The sequence below is a fragment of the Camellia sinensis genome, chromosome 7, assembly GCF_055761805.1.
Source record: "Camellia sinensis isolate YWXY chromosome 7, ASM5576180v1, whole genome shotgun sequence".
In the NCBI taxonomy this organism is placed as follows: domain Eukaryota; kingdom Viridiplantae; phylum Streptophyta; class Magnoliopsida; order Ericales; family Theaceae; genus Camellia; species Camellia sinensis.
In genome coordinates this window covers 186137585-186159153 of record NC_138967.1, presented here as the reverse complement: position 1 = coordinate 186159153, position 21569 = coordinate 186137585, and the positions used below count along the sequence as shown (strand labels likewise).

Genomic DNA, 21569 nt, shown 5'->3' with positions numbered 1-21569 from the left:
TGGCGCAGGACTTACTCTTATCTATTGAGCCTCACTCAACAATAAATGCCTTACCCTTACAAAATCTCTCACAAAAATAAGGAATAAGAATAAGTGGTAATTGAACCCACTTTTACAATAATTCTCTCACAAAGAGTAGATATGAAAGTGTAAGAACAAAAGCTAGACTTAGATCTGAAAGTGAAAGAGAAGAATACAATTTGGAGCTCACAGAAAATTTTCTCTTCAAGTTCTTGATTTTTTCTCCACACACAACACTTCTATTTATACACAAAAATATACCCGTTAGACGCTCCTTGCTGACGTCATGGCTTACATAAGCACGCTCCTGACGTCATGGCTTACATAAGCACGCTCTTTATGTCATGGCTTACATAAGCACGCTCCTTGATTTGAAATAGTCAGCAAATGTTAATAATTAAAAAGATACAAGTAAGACTAATTTTTTCTTTTCCTTTTGTTTATTTATTTATTTTTTTAAAAACATGGAGCCACCGTTTTTTTAGACAATTTAATACAAAGTTCACAACTTTTAAATAAACAGATGATTTGCTCCATCTATATATATATATATATATACATATATAACTCCATCTTTTTCTTCTTGTTTGATTATAATATGATATAATCAATTTAGTGTAAAAAGTTTAATAGCGCACGTGATGCATTCTATTTATATTATATGCATTATACATATAATGTTCTAATCAAATATTTGCATACAGAAAAATCTCTTTAATAATATTTATGATGGATCTGAAAATATATGCCCTCTTTAAAATATTGTATATGTTGTAGAGATTTTAAACTAAATATATTCTACTACTCCATATTAATTTTGTCAACACAAGACAACCCATCAATATCAAATTTGTCAAAATAATATAATTAATCAATTTTTAATTTGGTCAAAAAGTAAATAGTGATCAGCCTCAATTTTCAAAAAGTGAATAGTAAAGTTTTCAAAAATATTTTTATTTAACTAATATTTAACAAATATATATATATATTCTTTTAAAAAGATAATATTTTGGGTCAAATACATATGTATATTAAAAAATTCAAATTGTTACAAATAATATTTTAGACATCATCAAAATTAAATAATATGATTAACAATTTCTCTGTGATCATACTAAGTTGGGTGAAATTTTTCTAAGTCGAATTTTCTCTGTAAAAATGTTGAGGGACCTTAGCTAATAAAAAAAGATCTTGGACCTCCCATACTACATAAAGTTAGAGAGGGATGTTTCACTAACTTTCTCTAAAACTAAATGAGTAACACTCCAACTGTGAAAGTAATAACTATATTTTTATGAAATTAAAGATGTATAGAATTAAATAACATAATAATAATGATTGTAATTATGTATTTCAAGAAATAAAGTTTATTTTTTGTTTTTCTTGATTCAATATTCTATTCTAATTATGGTAATGCACTTTAAGATTTCGTGTTATATAAGTAACTTTTTTTCTTAATTTATTTTGAATTTAAGAAAAAAGATTGAACTAAGTGAAATTCTATTGTACACACTATATGCATCTTTTGTTATGAATTTTGAATTAATGGTTATCACATATATCATATTGTAATGTTAGTTATGATAAGATTTTGGTTATAATTCAAGAAGTTATAACTATATATATATATTTTTAAATTATGATCCCCTATAATATTGAGTTATATCATTTGTAATAATCAACCTTGTAAATGACATAATTTCTATATGGTACACATCTTGAAAGTATTTCTCTTGAATTTAAAGCCTAGATAGGCTCATATTGCCAATACCGACTTGAATCCTACCAACTCATATTTTTAAGTCCATAAGAGATGGCCTGGCTCGAACTCAAACTGTTGACTAGTCAAAACCCATGGACATAGGCCCTAAATTTTAGATCCAGGCTAGCCCATTGCCATGGCTTTTTTTTTTTAAACTGACCCATTGCCATGGCTTAAGTTCACTTCCTTGGCTAAAATTAAAAGGTCAAGTTTATCTTTTCAATTTAATTTAATTTTTTATTTAAAAAAAATCAATTTTATTTTTAGGTTTGTCTCATCTTAATGATTCTAATTTAAAACCATAAATAAATAAATAAATAAAGATAAAATAAGCCGAACTAAAAAAGACAAAAAAAAAAAAAAAAAAACACCAACTCCCAAAGAAAGCAGTGGTGCAGTTGGGCCTATTATAGTGATTTAAATTGTTTATCTTGGTTATTGTGTGTAAATTATACATTAAAAATAAGCAAATTTAATAATTATAGCCAGATAATTTTGTTATATTTATTTATTAAAGATAAACGGTATACTTGTCATCCAATTTGTGAAGACAGATAAAAAGCAAGTTATCATGATTATTAAATAATTTATACAAAAAATTAACAAATTAAAAAAATTAGATCTTTAAAGTAAGACACGTGATAAATTCCATGAGCCCAACAGCTGTGCTATTAGGAATGATTATTTTCTTCCGCCCCTACATCCTCGCCTTGCTCTGCATGAATTTTATCCTCCAGCCCAGATTATATTTATTAAATATATTTATATAATATATAATCTTTACTCTCTTTTTTTCAATATAATAAGATTAAAACACTAAAATATGATACTTAACATTTATTTTTTTTCTTACATGTTTTAACTTTCATTAATATTTACAATTTGTTTAAGTTATGAAATTAATCAGTCTTGCTTTGCTCCCAGCCCACCCTACCCAAGCCATTGACCTTATTTGCCCCACCCTCAATACAATTCAAAACAAGGACTATAAACTTCAGGAAATTATTCAATAATTCCGGAGTATTATGTGTCTGTACTCTTTAACTAATTATCATTTAATATGTTTTTTCATATTCTTCAATCACCCAACACAATATCTCACCTATCTACCTTTTTCATTAATCATAATACTATAGAAGACTACATGTTCATATTTCAAAATTACTGAATAATTACCCATAAACTTGATATGTTATCATTTCTATATACAACTAGTCAAATCCTTTTTTGTACACTAAAACGCGTGGGGCTAAAACGTGTGGGACACATCGGTCTTTCGGTACCAAAACATGGAGCTTTCATACTTCGAGTTTGAGCAATTATGTAGAGGTTCGTTCAAAAAGAAAAAAATTTATTTAGAGGTTGCCTAAATACACAAATGTGTTGGTAAAAATAAAATTTAATTTGATGAAAATCAAGATAAAATATTTTGCGTAATTGAGTTTTCAGAATATGTTTACTATTTTTTTAAAAATAAAAATTAATTTTACAAAAATCAATATCAAAAAAAAAATTATCTTAAAAAAGAGAACCATTAAATGATGAGAATTTTTTATTTTTCATTTTTTTACCAAAAAGTTTTGTTTTGTTTTTTTGTTTCTTTTTTTAAAAAAAAACTCAACCAAACAAGGTACATCATTCATTTTTTTTTTTCCAAAAAAAAAAAAGCAAAAACTAATTTAACTTTTTTTTAGTATTTACTTTCATCAAAACTAGTTTGCATATTAATAGGTGTCAGTAGTTTAGATTAAATGCATTGCAGATTATTTATGGATTATGTTAATTTGGTTCATGTCATTTCAACTGAAATATATTTAATCTTAAATTTTTCAATTTGTGCCAATTAAAGAAAATAAAAAATTATAATTAAAGTTTTGGATGAAAAATGATTATGATAATTTCCAAAATTCACAATTCATAGTCTTATTTTGAAATCCCAATTTTCCTATGCACGTAATTGCACCATATCACAGAGTATCTTTGGAAAGAAAAATGAGTATTGGGTTACATAATTTAAGTTGTTCAAAATTTTACTGTGAAATTGTTACCAACTGAACTACATGAATTAAAATTAAAAATTATGAAAACTAAATAGATGAAATTGCTAATATATAATTATTATTATTATTATTTTTTTGGATCATAAAAATTGCTAATATATAATTAAAACAGAAAAAAGAGTGACCAAATTTTGATAGATGCTTCCACACGTGTGAGGGACGTCCTCCACCCCTTGTTCTCTACCCTTTTATCATCTTCAGTTTAGAGTTGTCATCAACATTGCAAAATTGTCATCAACATTGCAAAATGGCCGAGAGTGCAGTGTTCCATCTACTAGCCAACTTCGCACCCTTCCTCAAACAAGTGGCCAATTTGTTGACTGGAGTTCGAGAAGAGATCCAATACATCAGAGATGAATTCGATCGCATGACTGCTTTCCTCAGAGTTGCCGATGCTATGGAAGAAAACAACCCTGAACTCAAAGTATGGGTCAAGTAAGTCCGAGAAGCTGCGTACGACATTGGAGATGTTCTCGGGTTGTTCATGCTTCGCCTGGGACATTGTCATGGCTCTGGATTTCGCGGTTTTCTTCGTAAGGTTTCTTGCTTCATTAAAACTTTAAAAGCCCGTCACCAAATTGCTTCTGAAGTTCAAAGAATGAAGGCTAGTGTCATCGATATTTGGAAGGGACATCAGAGGTACCATGAAAGATATGGTATGTTGGAGGAAGGCTCAAGCTCAAGGTCCACTGGTTTTAACAAAGCATGGCATGATTGTCGCGGCGATGCCCTTCTACTTGATGAAGCAGAGCTTGTCGGCATCAATGAACCCAAATCGGAACTGATTTGGTGGTTGGTGCATGAAGATCCTGTTGGAACAATCTTCTGTGTAAATAAAATAACTTGAAATAAATTCAAACAAAATAAATAAATAACATACCATATTTATTTATCGAACCAAATTAAAATTAAGACCAAATCGAGTGTGTGACACTCTGTCCTTAAGACAGATTCGCCCCACTATGGTACTTACAGATGAGTGGCGTCTATCTCCCAGGATACAATGATCTTCAGAAATTGTAGTAGTACTCCAAACAATTTGTTCGGCGAACCAAACCTGTGTTCTAACTCTCTGAAATATAATCTAAATCTAAAATGAAGAATAATGCAAATGTTGTAAATTCTGGACAGCAAATGCAAATTAAACAGACTGAATTTTCGGATAGCAAATTGGATTACCAAGACTCAATTTTTTTTTCCAGGGTCTAAAATGATGGATATAAGGCTGTATATATAGGCACCCAAGTGTTGTTCCGAACAGGTGCAAAACATTGTTGAGAACAGGTGCAAACCCTGTTTCAAACATGTTCTGTTCGTATCACATGGAACCGTTTTTCCTTCCAAACAGTTTTGGAAAATAGCCGTTAGTGAATGGAACACTTACAAACCTGTGTTGATCAAAGTTTAAAAGTGCCCTTGCTACATTATTTATTTAAACTGTTTGAAATAAATAAATATATATATATATATATATATATTAAACTAATGAAATAGCTTAATAAATAAAGAAAGAGGTACAAACTTTAGGAAACCAGTTAGAAACCCAAAATTTGAATTTAGAATTAAATTAAATTCCCACAATAATTTTTTATTAAAAAAATTCCCATGAATTTTATCTAAAAAATTAATGTTAGATCCGAAAACGACGTCAACTACCCATTCACTCATAAATGGTTTTGACGTTCCGTCTTCACCGTGTGACTTGCCACGCAGCAAGGAACACTTCACCTCTACAGATCCACCCCAAAAGACGTTTGGGGCCCACTCAATTTTGGGCTCAAAGTCGGCCCAAAATATGCCTATATAAACCATTTTTCCAACAATCCCCCACATGAATGGAATTTGACGGAGAGAAAATGCAACAACATGATCTAATCAGAGAGTACAGAAATTGGTAATATTCTGCAAAGGATAGGTAGCTTTTGGCTTTGAACCTTCCCTTGTGAGACACTATCGGATTTACTAACTAAACAGTGAACATGATGTCTTGAACTGTTCAGCCGTTTGTGTAAACCAAGACAATAGAACTCACACAGTATATTCCCAGACACAGTTTAGTTCTCACTATTGTGTTCATTTTGGCCCTGAACAACCTGGTCTTTCAAGAGTGTTCTAAAGACTTATAGCCCTTCACAAATCTTATAGAACCGGCCCAGTTCACACTCACATAGGTGATTCTTATGAAGAGTATCCTGCCATACTCCACTAGGTTTATCTAGATATAAGAATCATTAAAAGTTTTACGTAACCTAAAACGCTGCAGACATCACTATTTCATCAAAGAAATGGGTAGGAGTTAGAATCCCCAGTGATCCTTCTGAGTCATTCACAACTCGGTTGTCCCTTTGAACTTAGATCTTGAGATCTACAGTTAACTAGGTTGGGTTGCCTTTGTGGTAAGTCTTATTTAACAGGCTTAAGTCCCATTCCCTCGATGAATTCTCAACTAACTCTCTTGCTAACCCTTTGGTTAGTGGATCCGCCATGTTGTCTTTAGACTAAACATATTCTATGGAAATAATTCCATTAGAGAGTAGTTGTCTCACGGTGTTATGTCGACGATGAATGTGTCGTGACTTACTGTTATACATATGACTCTGTGCTCTACCTATAGCTGATTGACTATCGCAATGTATGCATGTAGCAGGCACCGGTTTTGGCCATATTGGAATATCTTCAAGGAAGTGGCGAAGCCATTCTGCCTCCTCCCCTGCTTTGTCTAAAGCTATGAATTCTGATTCCATAGTAGACCTAGCAATGCACGTCTGTTTGGAAGATTTCCAAGATACAGCCGCCCCACCAAGAGTAAAGACATACCCACTGGTGGACTTTGAGTCTCTTGTATCCGATATCCAATTTGCATCACAGTATCCTTCAAGTACTGCTGGATATCTAGTATAATTCAGCCCAATGTTACGAGTAAATCGGAGATATCTTAGAACCCTTAAAATTGCTTTCCAGTGTTCTACTCCTGGATTACTCGTATATCTACTTAATTTACTTACTGCATAAGCTATATCTGAGCGAGTGCAGTTCATTAAGTACATTAAGCTTCCAATAATTTGGGCATACTCTAATTGAGAAATACTTTCCTGTACATTCTTAGAAAGATACAAATTAACATCTACAGGTGTTCTAGCAAGATGATCATCATCTTTGCTGAATTTGTCAAGTATTTTCTCAATGTAATGAGATTGTGACAAAGCATATCCTTCTGATGTTTTGGTAATTTTCATACCAAGAATTACATCAGCAATGCCCATGTCCTTCATGTCAAAATGTTTATTCAACATTTTCTTGGTAGTTTTAATCATATCATTATTACTACCTATGATGAGCATATCATCTACATAAAGACATACAATGACATAACCTTTATCTGTGTTTTTAATATAAACACATTTGTCGCACTCATTAATTTTAAATCTATTTGACATCATTGCCTTGTCAAATTTCTCATGCCATTGCTTTGGCGCTTGTTTTAAACCATATAATAATTTAACCAATTTACACACTTTCTTTTCTTTTCCTGGAACAGAAAACCCTTCTGGTTGTTCCATGTAAATTTCTTCATTTAACTCACCATTTAAGAAAATGGTTTTCACATCCATTTGATGAATTTCTAGGTTGTATAGAGATGCAATGGCAATTAGCATTCTAATGGATGTTATTCTAGTAACCGGTGAGTATGTGTCAAAGTAATCTAGACCTTCTTTTTGTCTAAAACCTTTGACTACAAATCTTGCCTTGTATTTGTCTATTGATCCATCCGCTTTCAATTTTCTTTTGAAAATCCACTTGTACCCATGAGGTTTACAACCTGGTGGCAAATCCACCAATTCCCAAGTGTGATTTTGCAAGATGGATTCAACTTCACTATTGACAGCTTCTTTCCATAAAGGAACTTCAGGGCTGGACATAGCCTTTTTAAAAGTTAAAGGCTCATTTTCTAACAAAAATGTTAGAAAATCTGGACCAAAAGATTTTGAGGTTCTAGCACGTTTACTACGCCTAAGTTCCTCTTCCTCATTTTGATCTAACTCTTGTTCTTAATCATGTTCTTGATCCTGACTAGTAATAGCATCAAAAGGTCTTTTATTAGTACTAGTCTCTTGTCCAGTCTTCTTTGGAAATACATGTTCAAAGAATGATGCATTCCGAGACTCAATAATAGTATTTACATGCATTTCGGTATGTTCTGATTTATGAATCAAAAACCGATATGCACTACTATTCTTAGCATAACCAATGAAAATGCAATCAATGGTCTTAGGACCTATCTTAGTCTTTTTAGGACTAGGAATAGCCACTTTAGCCAAACACTCCCACACTTTTAAGTATTTGTAGGATGGTACTCTTCCATGCCACAATTCATAGGGTGTTTGATTCACTTTCTTTCGGGGTACTTTATTAAGTATATAATTAGCAGAAAGTATTGCTTCCCCCCACAAGTTCTGAGGTAATCCAGAACTTATTAACACGACATTCATCATTTCTTTTAAAGTCCTATTTTTCCTTTCAGCAATTCCATTTTGCTGAGATGAGTAAGGAGCGGTGGTTTGATGAATTATTCCATGTTCTTTACAAAACTCACCAAAAGGTGATTCATATTCACCACCTCTATCACTTCTAAGTTTCTTGATTTTCTTACCAAGTTGATTTTCAACCTCATTCTTATATTGAATGAAAGTTTCCAAAGCTTCATCCTTGGTTCGAATTAAATAAACATAACTATATCTAGTATAGTCATCTATAAAAGTGATAAAATACTTTTTCCCACCTCTAGTTTGAATTGATTTAAATTCACAAATGTCACTATGAATTAATTCAAGTGGTTCCGTACTTCTTTCAATTGAATGAAAAGGAGTTTTAGATAATTTTGCCTCAACGCAAACTTCACATTTATGATTTGAATCAATGTTAAATTTAGGTAAACATTCCATATTAATTAATCTACACAAAGATCCATAATTAACATGTCCTAGTCTACCATGCCATAAATTTGAAGACCCAAGCAAGTAAGAAGAAGATGTAGTATTATTAATAACTGAGGGTACAATGGTCATTACATTTAACTTGAAAAGGCCATCAGACATGTAACCTTTTCCTACATACATCCCGTTTTTGGTAAGTACAAACTTGTCACTTTCAAAAACTAACCTAAACCCATTCTTACTCAACAAAGATCCGGAAACTAAATTCTTGCGAATGTCCGATACATGCCGCACATTGTTGAGAGTGAGTTCCTTTCCTGATGTCATCTTTTGTACAATCTTTCCTTGTCCTTCAACTTTGGAAGTTGAGGAATTACCCATTAAAAGTTATTCACCATTGTCCACTGTAGAATAAGATGTGAACATCTTTTTGTTGGCACAGATATAACGAGTAGCACTAGTGTCCACCCACCATTCTTTAGAATTTCCGACAAGATTTGCCTCGGAAACAACTGCAGAAAGATTTTTGACATCTACACTATTGGAAATTTTATCCATTTCGATCATTTTGGCTTTAGCAATCTTCTTACTTGATCTTCTTTTGCCTTTACGTTTGTAACGGCGATCTTTGGCACGATGTCCCTCTTTGTTACAAATGTAACACATGCCATTAAACTTGTATTTCTTAGTTTCCCCTCCTTTAGATAGCATTCTCTTCTGCCATCTTTTAAAAACAGTTCCTAAGAACTTCTCTAGATTTTCACCATGATTCACTGGTACTGTTACAACAGGAGAGGGGGTTGGCATCATTGCAGCTACCACAGTAGCACTTGTTTGGGCATTAGTTTCAGTAGCCATCAATTCTAATTTATAAAACAAATTTATAATTAGAATTTTCACTACACAAAAAATTAAACCAAATTCACAGAATTAAATTCTGTAAAAATAAAAGAAACAAGAATGTAACTTTTATTTTCCAATTAATTTGAAAATAAAATAAAATTTTATTTAAACAAATTAATTCCACACAGAAAAATAAATTCTGTAAAATAAAAGAAATAAAAACTATAACTTTTATTTTTCAATTAATTTGGAAATAAAATAAAATTTTATTTAACCAAAATAATTCCACACAAAAAATTAAATTCTGTAAAATAAAATAAATAAGAAAATAACTTTTATTTTTCAATTAATTTGGAAATAAAATAAAATTTTATTTAACCAAATTAATTCCATACAAAAAATTAAATTCAGTAACACTTCAATAATTAAAATACTGAAAACAGAATTTTAATTAATGAAAACTCAGAAAATAATTTCTAAAACCCAAAATTAATTTTTGAAAAATTCCACAAAAATATATTCTGAATTGTTAATGACACCAGTATCGTACTACTAGTTGTTGTCAAAGAAAAGAGACAGTATATTACTACTATCTGTCAAATAGCATATAATCACTATTTGTTTTTCCAACCAGAATATTATTTTGTAAATCCACAGAAAATAATTTTCTTCCGAAATTATTTACGAAGAATGAAAAAAGAGGAAACAAACAAAAAATTCTGTAAACAGAATAATTCAAATCTGTCTTAAGATTGTTGGAACAATCTTCTGTGTAAATAAAATAACTTGAAATAAATTCAAACAAAATAAATAAATAACATACCAGATTTATTTATCGAACCGAATTAAAATTAAGACCAAATCGAGTGTGTGACACTCTGTCCTTAAGACAGATTTGCCCCGCTATGGTACTTACGGATGAGTGGCGTCTATCTCCCAGGATACAATGATCTTCACAAATTGTATTAGTACTCCAAACAATTTGTTCGGCGAACCAAACCTGTGTTCTAACTCTCTGAAATATAATCTAAAATGAAGAATAATGCAAATGTTGTAAATTCTGGACAGCAAATGCAAATTAAACAGACTGAATTTTCGGATAGCAAATTGGATTACCAAGACTCAATTTTTTTTCCAGGGTCTAAAATGCTGGATATAAGGCTGTATATATAGGCACCCAAGTGTTGTTCCGAACAGGTGCAAAACATTGTTGAGAACAGGTGCAAACCCTATTTCAAACATGTTTTGCCGGTATCACATGGAACCGTTTTTCCTTCCAAACAGTTTTGGAAAATAGCCGTTAGTGAATGGAACACTTACAAACCTGTTGATCAAAGTTTAAAAGTGCCCTTGCTACATTATTTATTTAAACTATTTGAAATAAATAAATATATATATATATTAAACTATTTAAATATATATATATATTAAACTAATGAAATAGCTTAATAAATAAAGGAAGAGGTACAAACTTTAGGAAACCAGTTAGGAACCCAAAATTTGAATTTAGAATTAAATTAAATTCCCACAATAATTTTTTATTGAAAAAATTCACATAAATTTTATCTAAAAAATAAATGTTAGATCCGAAAACGACGTCAACTACCCATTCACTCATAAATGGTTTTGACGTTCCGTCTTCACCGTGTGACTTGCCGCGCGGCAAGGAACACTTTACCTCTACGGACCCACCCCCAAAGACGTTTGGGGCCCACTCAATTTTGGGCTCAAAGTCGGCCCAAAATATGCCTATATAAACCATTTTTCCAACAGATCCCAAACTCAAGGTGCTCTCCGTATCAGGAATGGGCGGATTGGGCAAAACAACACTCGTTAAAAAGGTCTTGGATGATGCAGTTGTGAAGAAGCATTTCCAGAACTATGCTTGGATCACTGTTTCTGAATCCTTTAACATCAAGGGGCTCCTAAAAGGCATGATCAAACAACTTTTTGAAGAAGTCAACCAACTAGTCCCACAAGGGGTGGAGTACATGGATATGAATAGCTTGAAAGGGATAATTCATGCTTTCTTGCAACAAAAGAGGTATCTGCTTGTTTTCGATGATGTATGGGATATTCATGCGTGGCAATCATTTAGATATGTGTTTCCCATTGGCAATTGTGGCAGTCGAGTAGTGCTCACAACCAGAAATGCAGATTTAGCTTCTTTCTCTAGTAAAGAATATCATGGGGATGTCTATGACCTTCAGCCCTTGCCTCCCAAAGAGTCTTGGACTTTGTTTTGTAGGAAAACATTTATGGAGAATTCTTGCCCTTCACATTTGGAAGGACTTTCAAGAGCCATCTTGAATAGATGTGAGGGATTGCCGCTTGCAATTGTGACAATTAGTGGTCTTTTATCAACGAAGGATAAGAGCAATGTGGATGAGTGGGATAAGATCTACCGCAGCCTTGGATCAGAACTACAAGGAAATGACAAACTGTTGAGCATGAAAAAAATATTGTCACTTACTTACATTGATTTACCTTACTATCTAAAGTTTTGCTTTCTATATCTAAGCATTTATCCAGAGGATTATTTGATTGAACACTCGAGATTGATTCGGTTATGGGTGGCAGAAGGCTTCGTAGAAATGAAAGCAGGAATGACTATAGAAGAAGTTGCCGAGGGCTACCTTAATGAGCTAATCAATAGAAGCTTAGTTCAAGTGGCAGAGATGAGATCAGATGGAAGGTTCGAAACGTATCGCATCCATGACCTCTGGCATGAAATTATTGTTTCGAAGTCGGGAGACCAAAACATTGTGACAATAGCTGGTGAACAAAGAAGAGTGTGGCCTGAAAAGGTGCGGCGCCTATCAATCCACAATCATTTGGAAAATACACAACAAAGCAAGTGTTTCACTCGACTTCGTTCTTTGCTTATGTTCAATGCAACAAATTCACTGTCCATGTTGTCCATGCTTGCATCGTCAAATGATGGTCTACGATTGCTAACCGTGTTGAAATTGAGAGGTACCTCATTGGAGATATTCCCAAATGAAGTTTTGAAACTATTTCAACTTAGGTATTTAAGTTTGAGGGGAACCAATGTAAAAATAATACCCAAGTCGATTGGAAAGCTCCAAAACCTGGAAACATTGGACCTTAAACATACGAATGTCATTGAGTTGCCTGATGATATCCTGAAGCTCCAACGACTTCGCCATATCTTGTTGTATCACTACATACAAAATCCTATTCCTTTAATTTGTTTTCATGATCACTGCGGATTCAAAGCCCCGGCGGAAATAGGAAGTTTGTCATCCTTACAACAACTCTGTTCTATTGAAACAAACCATGACAATGGGACCATTTTACTAGGAGAGGTAGGGAAGTTGATTCAACTGAAGAAATTACGCATTGAAAAACTGAGAAATGAAGATGGGAGGGTGTTATGCTCGTCCCTTGAGAAGCTTAGTAACCTTCGCTCATTGGTTGTTCGTGCAACAGGAGAAGATGAGATCGTTGATCTAGATTCTCTTTCTTCACCTCCTCAACTTCTTCGAACGCTCTACCTAGTAGGAAGTTTACATAAGGTACCGCATTGGATACCTTCACTGCATAGCTTGGTAAGAGTAGTTTTAGCATGGAGTAAGTTAAGGGATGTTGATCCACTGGAATCCCTTCAAGATTTGCCCAATTTGGTTGAACTTCAACTTCTTCAGACATATGAAGGGGCAAAATTGTGTTTCAAGGCTAGTGGATTTCAAAGACTTGTGAGATTAGCACTTTCTGTATTAAAAGGATTGAGATGGGTGAAAGTGGAAGCTGGCTCCATGCCTCATCTTGAAGAGTTACTTATCCGGAAATGTGAATTGGTAGAGGAGTTACCCTTTGGCATTGAACATCTAACCAACCTTAAGTCTCTTTATTTGGTTGATATGTCTAATGGATTGAGTTCGAGTCTGAACAGAGACTTAAAAGATGGGAATTATTGGAAAATTGCACACATACCAGAGATTGGGATTGTGAATACAAAACGTGGCTATGTGGAAGAAAATTATCTTTAGTGCGAGAGGAGAGAGCTCTAACTGTAACGCCCCAAAATAAACCCATAATATACATAACATTGACATGCATTAATAAAGGAAAACCAACCGTTATTCTATTCATCAGAGTATTCTTATTGAAAAACATTACATGTAACATCAAATTAAATGCCTTACGGGCTAACATCTTTCCAAGCCAACACTTGGACACAAAATATGAGTTCCAACTCAAATACAAATAAAGCCCTAGGCTTGAATGTTTACATGTAATATCAAATAAATAAATAACAAATAAACTAAACAGAGTCTTCAACTCCAATTCCTTCCAAGCTAAGTCCTTGGAGGTAGCTTATCACCTGAACCTGAAAATGATGTTCCCATAAAGGGTGAGCCACAGCCCAGTAGAAAAATACTAAACCAAATATAAGCATTGAATAAAGCTATAGCATTCAATAGATGGTTAACCAAGATAATCAATTGTGACTTAATACCGTCTCAAGACACTAATGTCTATGACATGTTTCAATTCCCATTATTATCAATATGGCTCAGAACCTGGCCAAACTTACAACAATGAACTATACATCACATTCACATTACTTCCAATATCAACAACACTAATGAGAATCAGGCTCATATTAAAACACTTCATACTTCCCGTTTGATACACATTTTAGTGCTGTATCAATAACATGTAAAAACACTTCAATATAATAAGCACACATAATAGTGATGCTAATGGAGTCCATCCCCTATCTCCTCCCAAACAAAATTCCGGTTTAGAGGTCCATCCCCTATCTTCCCCTAAACCGTGGAGTACATCCCTTATCTCCTCCCAAACAATATGCATATGTAATGCTCAATCAATACATGTATATTCTGTATTAATTCAATAGTCTAAATTTATGACTTAAACAATTTGATTAGTTTCAATTTTCCCTAATCCACATACAATGTCTACAACAAACACGACTATCCTCCACCGATAGCCCAAAACAGTTATTTCTAGACTGGAAATAAATACATCAACAATTCAATAGGTGAGTGATTTAAATTATACAACTACACCATTTAATCAATGAATTCCTCAATTTCATGAATTTAACCAAATTCCCCAATTTCCTGAAATTAATTATACAAATTAATTCATTATTACAACTAGGGTTTTTCCCAAAATTACCAAAGTATTCCCAACATATCAAAATACCAAAACTTAGAACAAAACTTATAAGATGGAGTAGGAAATCCCTACCTTGAAGAAAATAACCCGAATGGAGAAGACGGAGATGAAGACTCAAATTCCAAAGTGCTCCAAATCCTCTCTTTTTCAGATTAAAAGAAAGCTCTCACGAAGCTCTACCTTTCTTCCAAAGGAACTAGGGTAGAAAACCACAAGGAATAGATCAAATCTTAGAGAGAAGGTGAGAGCAGAGAGAGAAACTCTCAAATGGCGGTTTTTAAAAGTTAAGAAAGAAAAAGTAGGTCAAAAAGTGATCCAAAAAGTGAAATCACGGACTGATGTAGTCGACTCTACGCTCGAGCGTGAAAAACCCCACTCGAGCGTAAGACACAGACTCACGCTCGAGCGTGAAAAGAGCCGCGCGAGCGTCGATTGCACCCTTCCAGAAGTTTTGCAAGCGATGGTATCCGCTCGAGCGTAAAACTCTCCGCTCAAGCGGAGGGACAAAATCAATAGATCACGCTCGAGCGTAAAAAATATCGCTCGAGCGGACGGACTGCAGAGTAAAGTACTGGGAGATGGAAAACCACGCTCGAGCTTCAAAACTCCCGCTCGAGCGGAGAAGCAACAACGAAAAGCCCGCTCGAGCGTTAAAACTTCCGCTCGAGCGTGAAGGCAAAAACCTGGGCATCACCTTTTGGTTTCAAAGTGCAACCAACCTGTTTTAAACTTGCCCATCACAACCCAAGACTCAAATACAAAGAGTAAAGGCTAGAAGTGATAATGATACAAAACAAATCCACGAAACCAAGTCTAGAATACAGTATACAAAGGAAGGAAAAACCGGGATCGCTATACTAACCATATTGGATCACCACCACATTTAGAATACTTGTTATGTATTTATTTCATGTGCTCTTGGTACTTGATTTGTTGTATTTGTATTGGGATCCAAATTTTCTTTATTTATGTATTTTTTCTCTATTACAGTTTTGTTTTTTTAGTAGATCAGGAGCCTGTTATTTGACCTCCTGACTTTGAGTTGGTAACTTCACAAATTTTTTAATTGAGATTGTCAATCTTAGGATTCGTTTGGTGAGGTTTTTATTTTTATGATTATTTCAATTTGTTGTTTTAGATTTAAAAATTTTGAAAATTTGAATAAAAAAAACGTTTGGTAATTGTTTTCACTCTAAAAAAAAATGGCTACAATTTCATAATTCGCAGAAACAAAAAAAAAAAAGAAAAGTGCTTTTGCTTAAGTTTCATTCCCTCTTGCCTCCCTCTATCCTCTTGCCACCCTTTTTGTTTCACTGACCATCTTCGACCACTCCCCTTTTGATTAGGGGTGATAAATGAACCAAACAGTTTGAGCTCGACTCGTGTTAGCTCATTAAAAGCTCGTTTGAGCTCAGTTTATTAAGTAAACAAGTTATGATTGAACACATTTTGAAACTCTTTAAAGTTTTCAAATCAAGCTTGAACAGGCAATTCTCATTTGGCTCAGTTCGATAAGCCTAAAACTATATAAAAATACGAAACTATTCGAATTTGGTTTGAGAAAAACTCGTTTGAGATCAACTCAAAAAGTAAAGGAACCAAGTTTGAACAAATTTTAAAACTCATTAAAGTTATTAAACCAAGCTTGAAAAGTATACTAATCGGCTCCTTTTTTTTTTTTTTTTTTTTTTTTTTTTTTTTTTTTGAACAAGGAAATTAATTGTCTGGCTCATTTATCACCCCTACTTTTGATAACTTACCAAACTTTTTTTTTTTCATAGTTTTTATATGTTTTGAGAATTAAATATACCAAATATGCTATTTATTTTATTTTAGTTTTTACAACTAAAAAAAAAAAGAAGAAGAATAAAAGAATAAAAAACAAAGAATAAATGTATTTTAGGTTCTCTGTACGTAGAAAACAAAAAAATTAGCCACATGTCAAGTTTGAGCAAAATTGCCAAGTGTCAAGTTTGAGTGAAAGCTATGGGTTGAAGTAGAAGAGATTAGTGAAAAGTTTAGGTGAAAGTGCCCAATTGTTAAGTTTACATTGGATAGAAATTTGAGTAAAGAATATAGGCCTCCCTTGTTTTCAGTAAAATTGATAAAAATTTGAGTAAAAGAGTGAAGGGAATTCATTTTGATATGAGCTTTTTCAAGTAAAGGAGTGAAGAGGGTTTTGGGAGTTTTTTACTCAAATTCGAATTTGATATATTGAGGATGTACATATCCAGTATTCTTGCGCTTGAGAGAGAGAGAAAGAGGGCTTGTTTGTGTTTGCAAAAATGGAGCTATTCCAACCAAGAAGATAACAATTACCTAAAGCAGCAGATATAAGAAGACACCCAAACAGGCCATTATTATTCTTGTATATATATCTCTCTCCTATCCAACACCCATTGCAATTATAATTCCCATAAACCAGCAATGTTTACTGAATCAGATACCCATTCATGCAAAATTACAAAAAAATAAAATAAAAATAAAGATAGAAAAACTAACCTACGATCGTCGTCGGGGAAGTTCTTTGACTACCGTTGCTAGACAGAAGTACCACTCAACTCCAAGGGAGAAGAAGAAATAAATCGAAGGGGCGAGAGACAGAAAGTGTGAAACAGAGAGATTTTCATTCATACACAGAGAGAGAGAGAGAGAGAGAGAGAGAGAGAGAGAGAGAGAGAGTGGATGAGAGACTGTTGAAGATTTCTGTTTCTGTTTTTACTTTATTCAAACAAAAAAAAAATGAAAACTAAAACTTATATGACACATTGCTCTTCTTTTTTTTTTCAAAGAAATAATTCAAAAAAAATTAAAAATGAAACTTGTTTTCAGATAGTGTTTTTACTATATCCATCCCTCCTCCTTCACATTCAATTGCCACCCATAGCCACCACTACTCACTATAATATACTGACACAGTGTTTTGTTCAATTTCTACTTATAGCATGTATAATTAAATTAAAAAGTTGAATTTTTTACTTAGAGTTTTTCATTGATAAATCTCATTTAGAGCTGTTCTAACCCAATATGTCCACTAAGAAAAATTATAACATAAGTAGTCCTATGTATTTACACTTTTATTCCACGAGGTTTTTTTTTTTTCCTGATTTATATTGTTTGTTAGACTATTATACCCTTATGTTTATTGTTGATATGTATTACATAAAAAAAAGATATACACATTTCATTTTTGTTGCTACCTCTATTTTGGTAATTACCATTATTCACGTTTTCTTTTTGATCAGTTTCATTCACATTTGTGGTATTGTTTCATTGTGCTAGGGTTTCGAAATTCTCTATTTAGTAGGGTTTAGAAACTCTTGTTTACATATGGTGGTGAAATAATATTATGTTACTCCATTGTTGTGGTGAAATTTTGTGTTCCTCCATTGTTACTTTGTGTTCGAAGTTCTGTATTCGTCTATTATTACTCTGTGTTCAAAACTCTATATTTTTTCATTGTTGTAAATCGAAGATCTATTTATGTCCAGCCAATTTTGTTATAAACATATTCTTCAAAGGTGGGTTTGGTTTGATTTAGATTGGTCGACTAGTGAAATTGTATAAATTGTTAATGATAGTGATAATGATAAAAATGATGATGAAGATGAGGATGTGGGTGATATTTTTTTTTTTGTTTCTAGAGTGATTGAGTTTTTTTTTGAATTTTTAATTCTATAGCTGTCATTGTTTCTATTTTTTTGTCAATCAGTGTGAATGCTTACATTTCACATTGTTTGAAAGTTTGAGAAATAAGTGTTGGAATATAGATATGGACATAATTATATATTTTACAAGATATGAATGTTCACATATTATTGGTTATTCGTTACTATACTTGTTATTTGAACAATCATTTTTGTTGCCATTAAACAAATGAAATAGTAAAAAAAAATTTCTTTTAATTTTGTTTCATGTTGTAGTGTGAATGTTCACATTGGTATGAATTTAGTTTTTCTAAGGTTAATTGTATGTTAATTGTAAATTGTAAACATTTACATTATATTTTGGTATATTTTTTTTTTTTTGAAGGTTTTTCGAAAATTAATTGTATTTTATTGTTTTTTTTACTATGCTTGCTGGTTGAACAATCAAAATAGTCGATTTTGATTTTTTTTTTCAATTTTATTTTATGTTTTCTCATTGCAGTGTGAATATTCACATTGATATGAGTTTATTCATTTATTTATTTTTAAAACTAGTTGTATATTAATTGTAAATTGTGAACATTTACATTGTATTTTGATATGAGTTTTGTTTTTTCGAAAGTTAATTGTATGTTTGTTGTTTTTGTTACTATGCTTATTAGTTGAACAATCATTTTTGTTACCATTGAATAATTGAAATAGTCAATTTTCACTTTTTTTAATTTTGTTTTATATTTTCACGTTGCACTATAAATGTTTACATTAGTATGAGTTATTTTTTTAAGGCTAGTCGTATGTTAATTTTAAATTGTGAATATTCACATTATATTTTGATTTGAATTTTATTTTTTCGAATGTTAGTTGTATGTTTGTTGTTTATTGTGAATATTCACATTGTACTTTAGTATGTGTTTTGTTTTTTCAAAAGTTAGTTGTATGTTTGTTGTTTACTGTAAACATTCACATTGTATTTTAATTTTTATTTAAATTTTTTGTTGCATTATTTTTAAAATTTTCAAATTATAAAAAGGTTCAAAGTTCATAATTTGAGAGTTTCTCCATGAAATGCGAGAGAGATTTTCACTTTAGAATAAGGAAGAACTTTTCTCCATGGAATAAGGGAAAGATTTTCTGTAATGCTCCCAAAATAATACAATAAAGATAACTCATATGCGGAATAAATATAAGAAACAACATACTTTCATATATCAGAGTTCACTATGTTAGGTTTTATTTCTTGGCAATCCCGTTTGACAAAACTCCTTTGAGTTGTAATTTTATTCGCACTTTTTATTTCAGTGAGGCTATGAGTGTTTAGATGCGAATCCAACTCGAATTGTGCTTTTCAGAGAAGTTTGTGATGATAAAGCTTCCAAAGATTGCCACTTCGCTGTTTTGTTCTACAAAAGAGAAAGTTGTTCTTTGGTGGATTCTGAAGAATTCGAGCCTGAAGCTTTGGTGGATTCCGGGGTGGCTCATCGTAAAGACAATTCCGAGGTGAAGACGGGTTGGAAGAGGCACATAGAGGTTGGTTCAATTAGGCGTTGTGGATTCGCTAGGTAATTGAGAGTATACCTGTGTAATTCCTTTAAATCTTCTTAGTGGATTGTTCTTGTGGCTGTTGCCCGTGGTTTTTTTATCACAGTTGGAGGTGTCCAATTGTGATTTTTTCCACGTTAAATCGTTGTGTTTTTTGTCTTGATTGTTTGATTGGGATTGTTATATTCTGCTTAAAATTGATACATAATCACAAATCAACATCTAGGGGATTTCTAGATTTTTCACACTATTTAACAACCAGTTAAATGCCATGTAGGCTTACATGTTTCCAAGTCATTGCTTGGTTACACAAATTAAGTTTCGCTCATTACATCTTAAGCCCTTGGCTTTACAAATAACAAACATACACACATAAGGCATAATTAAGAAGCTCTTGCTTCCCAAAACTCCATCCATGCTATTGCCTTGGAGGAAGCATCTCACATGTACCTGAAAATGGTATTCCCATATAAGGTGAGCCAACAACCCAGTAGAAATAATCTAACACAATTTATGAGGTTTAGCAAGAGTATAAATACCACGTACATAAACAATACCGATCTTGAAACATTCACAAGACCTGCATATCCATATGCCACTAAGACTAACCTTATTCCATTTTCCTTTAATTTCATTTCCAGTTCCTATATGTTACTCAATTCATGAGTTAAATTCGTTATCTTTCAACAATCAAAATGAGACTACAACTCAATGATTTTCCAATTATGTAAAACTCACATAAACACTTCAAACCTGCCATTTTACAGATATTTCGTCTGAAGGAATCGGCACCCATTTATATATAAAATTTTGGGTCTTTCACCCAGGACACTCCGGCCAATTTGCTTTAAATGGAGTCTATCCCCTTTCTCCTCCCAAACAAATATACATATGCAATGTATTTATAAACATAATCACATATGGAGTACATCTCCTTTCTCCTCCCAATAAACATACATATACATTGTATTTATAACATGGTCATATTCAATGACACCAACAATGGATTAGCATTAAATCGCCTAATCCTCATGTAATTTTTACAACAATCATAGCTATCCTCCACTGATAGCCCGATGCAATTATTTCTAAAAAGATGTTCAATATCAAAATAAATAGTTTATTCAAAACTTCCATAAGTGAGATAATACATATCCAATATCACCATTTATAATCACAACCTTCCAATCTCACGTTTTCAATGTTAATCCCAATTATTTATGCAAAATAACAATTTAATCAAAATTAGGGCAAAATCCCCCATTTCACCAAATATCAACCCAAACACGAAAATCAACTATTTTGGCACAACATGATCTTATATTCAAGCCTCATTCTCGTTTACCTCATATTCATCAAAACCCCTCTTTTTATTTCACACCAAAATCCTAGATTTGTCTAAATCACAACCAAATCTCAATAGCATATAACTAAGCTAAAAACCATATTAGAGTATAGAAAATCCCTACCTCAAGTTTGAAGAAGAAACAAGTTGAAACCCCAAAAATCAACGATGCCTAAACTCGATCTCCACCGCACACAACGTAGCCCTCGCCTAGATAACCAACTTTGATGAAAGACTTGGATCTAA

The 21569-nt window shown here is 32.6% G+C and overlaps 2 protein-coding genes across 2 annotated transcripts in view; one reads left to right on the top strand and one right to left on the bottom strand.

The window, feature by feature from the left end:
* Positions 1-21569, bottom strand: part of LOC114317346 (uncharacterized) — a 231032-nt gene that overhangs the window by 94249 nt on the left and 115214 nt on the right. The gene's annotated exons all lie outside the window — the stretch shown is intronic.
* On the top strand, positions 11426-13633 carry LOC145796385 (disease resistance protein RPM1-like). Its single transcript, XM_082881476.1, has one exon. It carries the CDS (start codon positions 11426-11428, stop codon positions 13631-13633), a length of 2208 nt encoding a protein of 735 aa, XP_082737602.1.

Excerpts from the sequence above, each read along its gene's own strand:
- LOC145796385 (XM_082881476.1), top strand. The coding sequence starts at position 11,426 with ATGGGCGGATTGGGCAAAACAACACTCGTTAAAAAGGTCTTGGATGAT.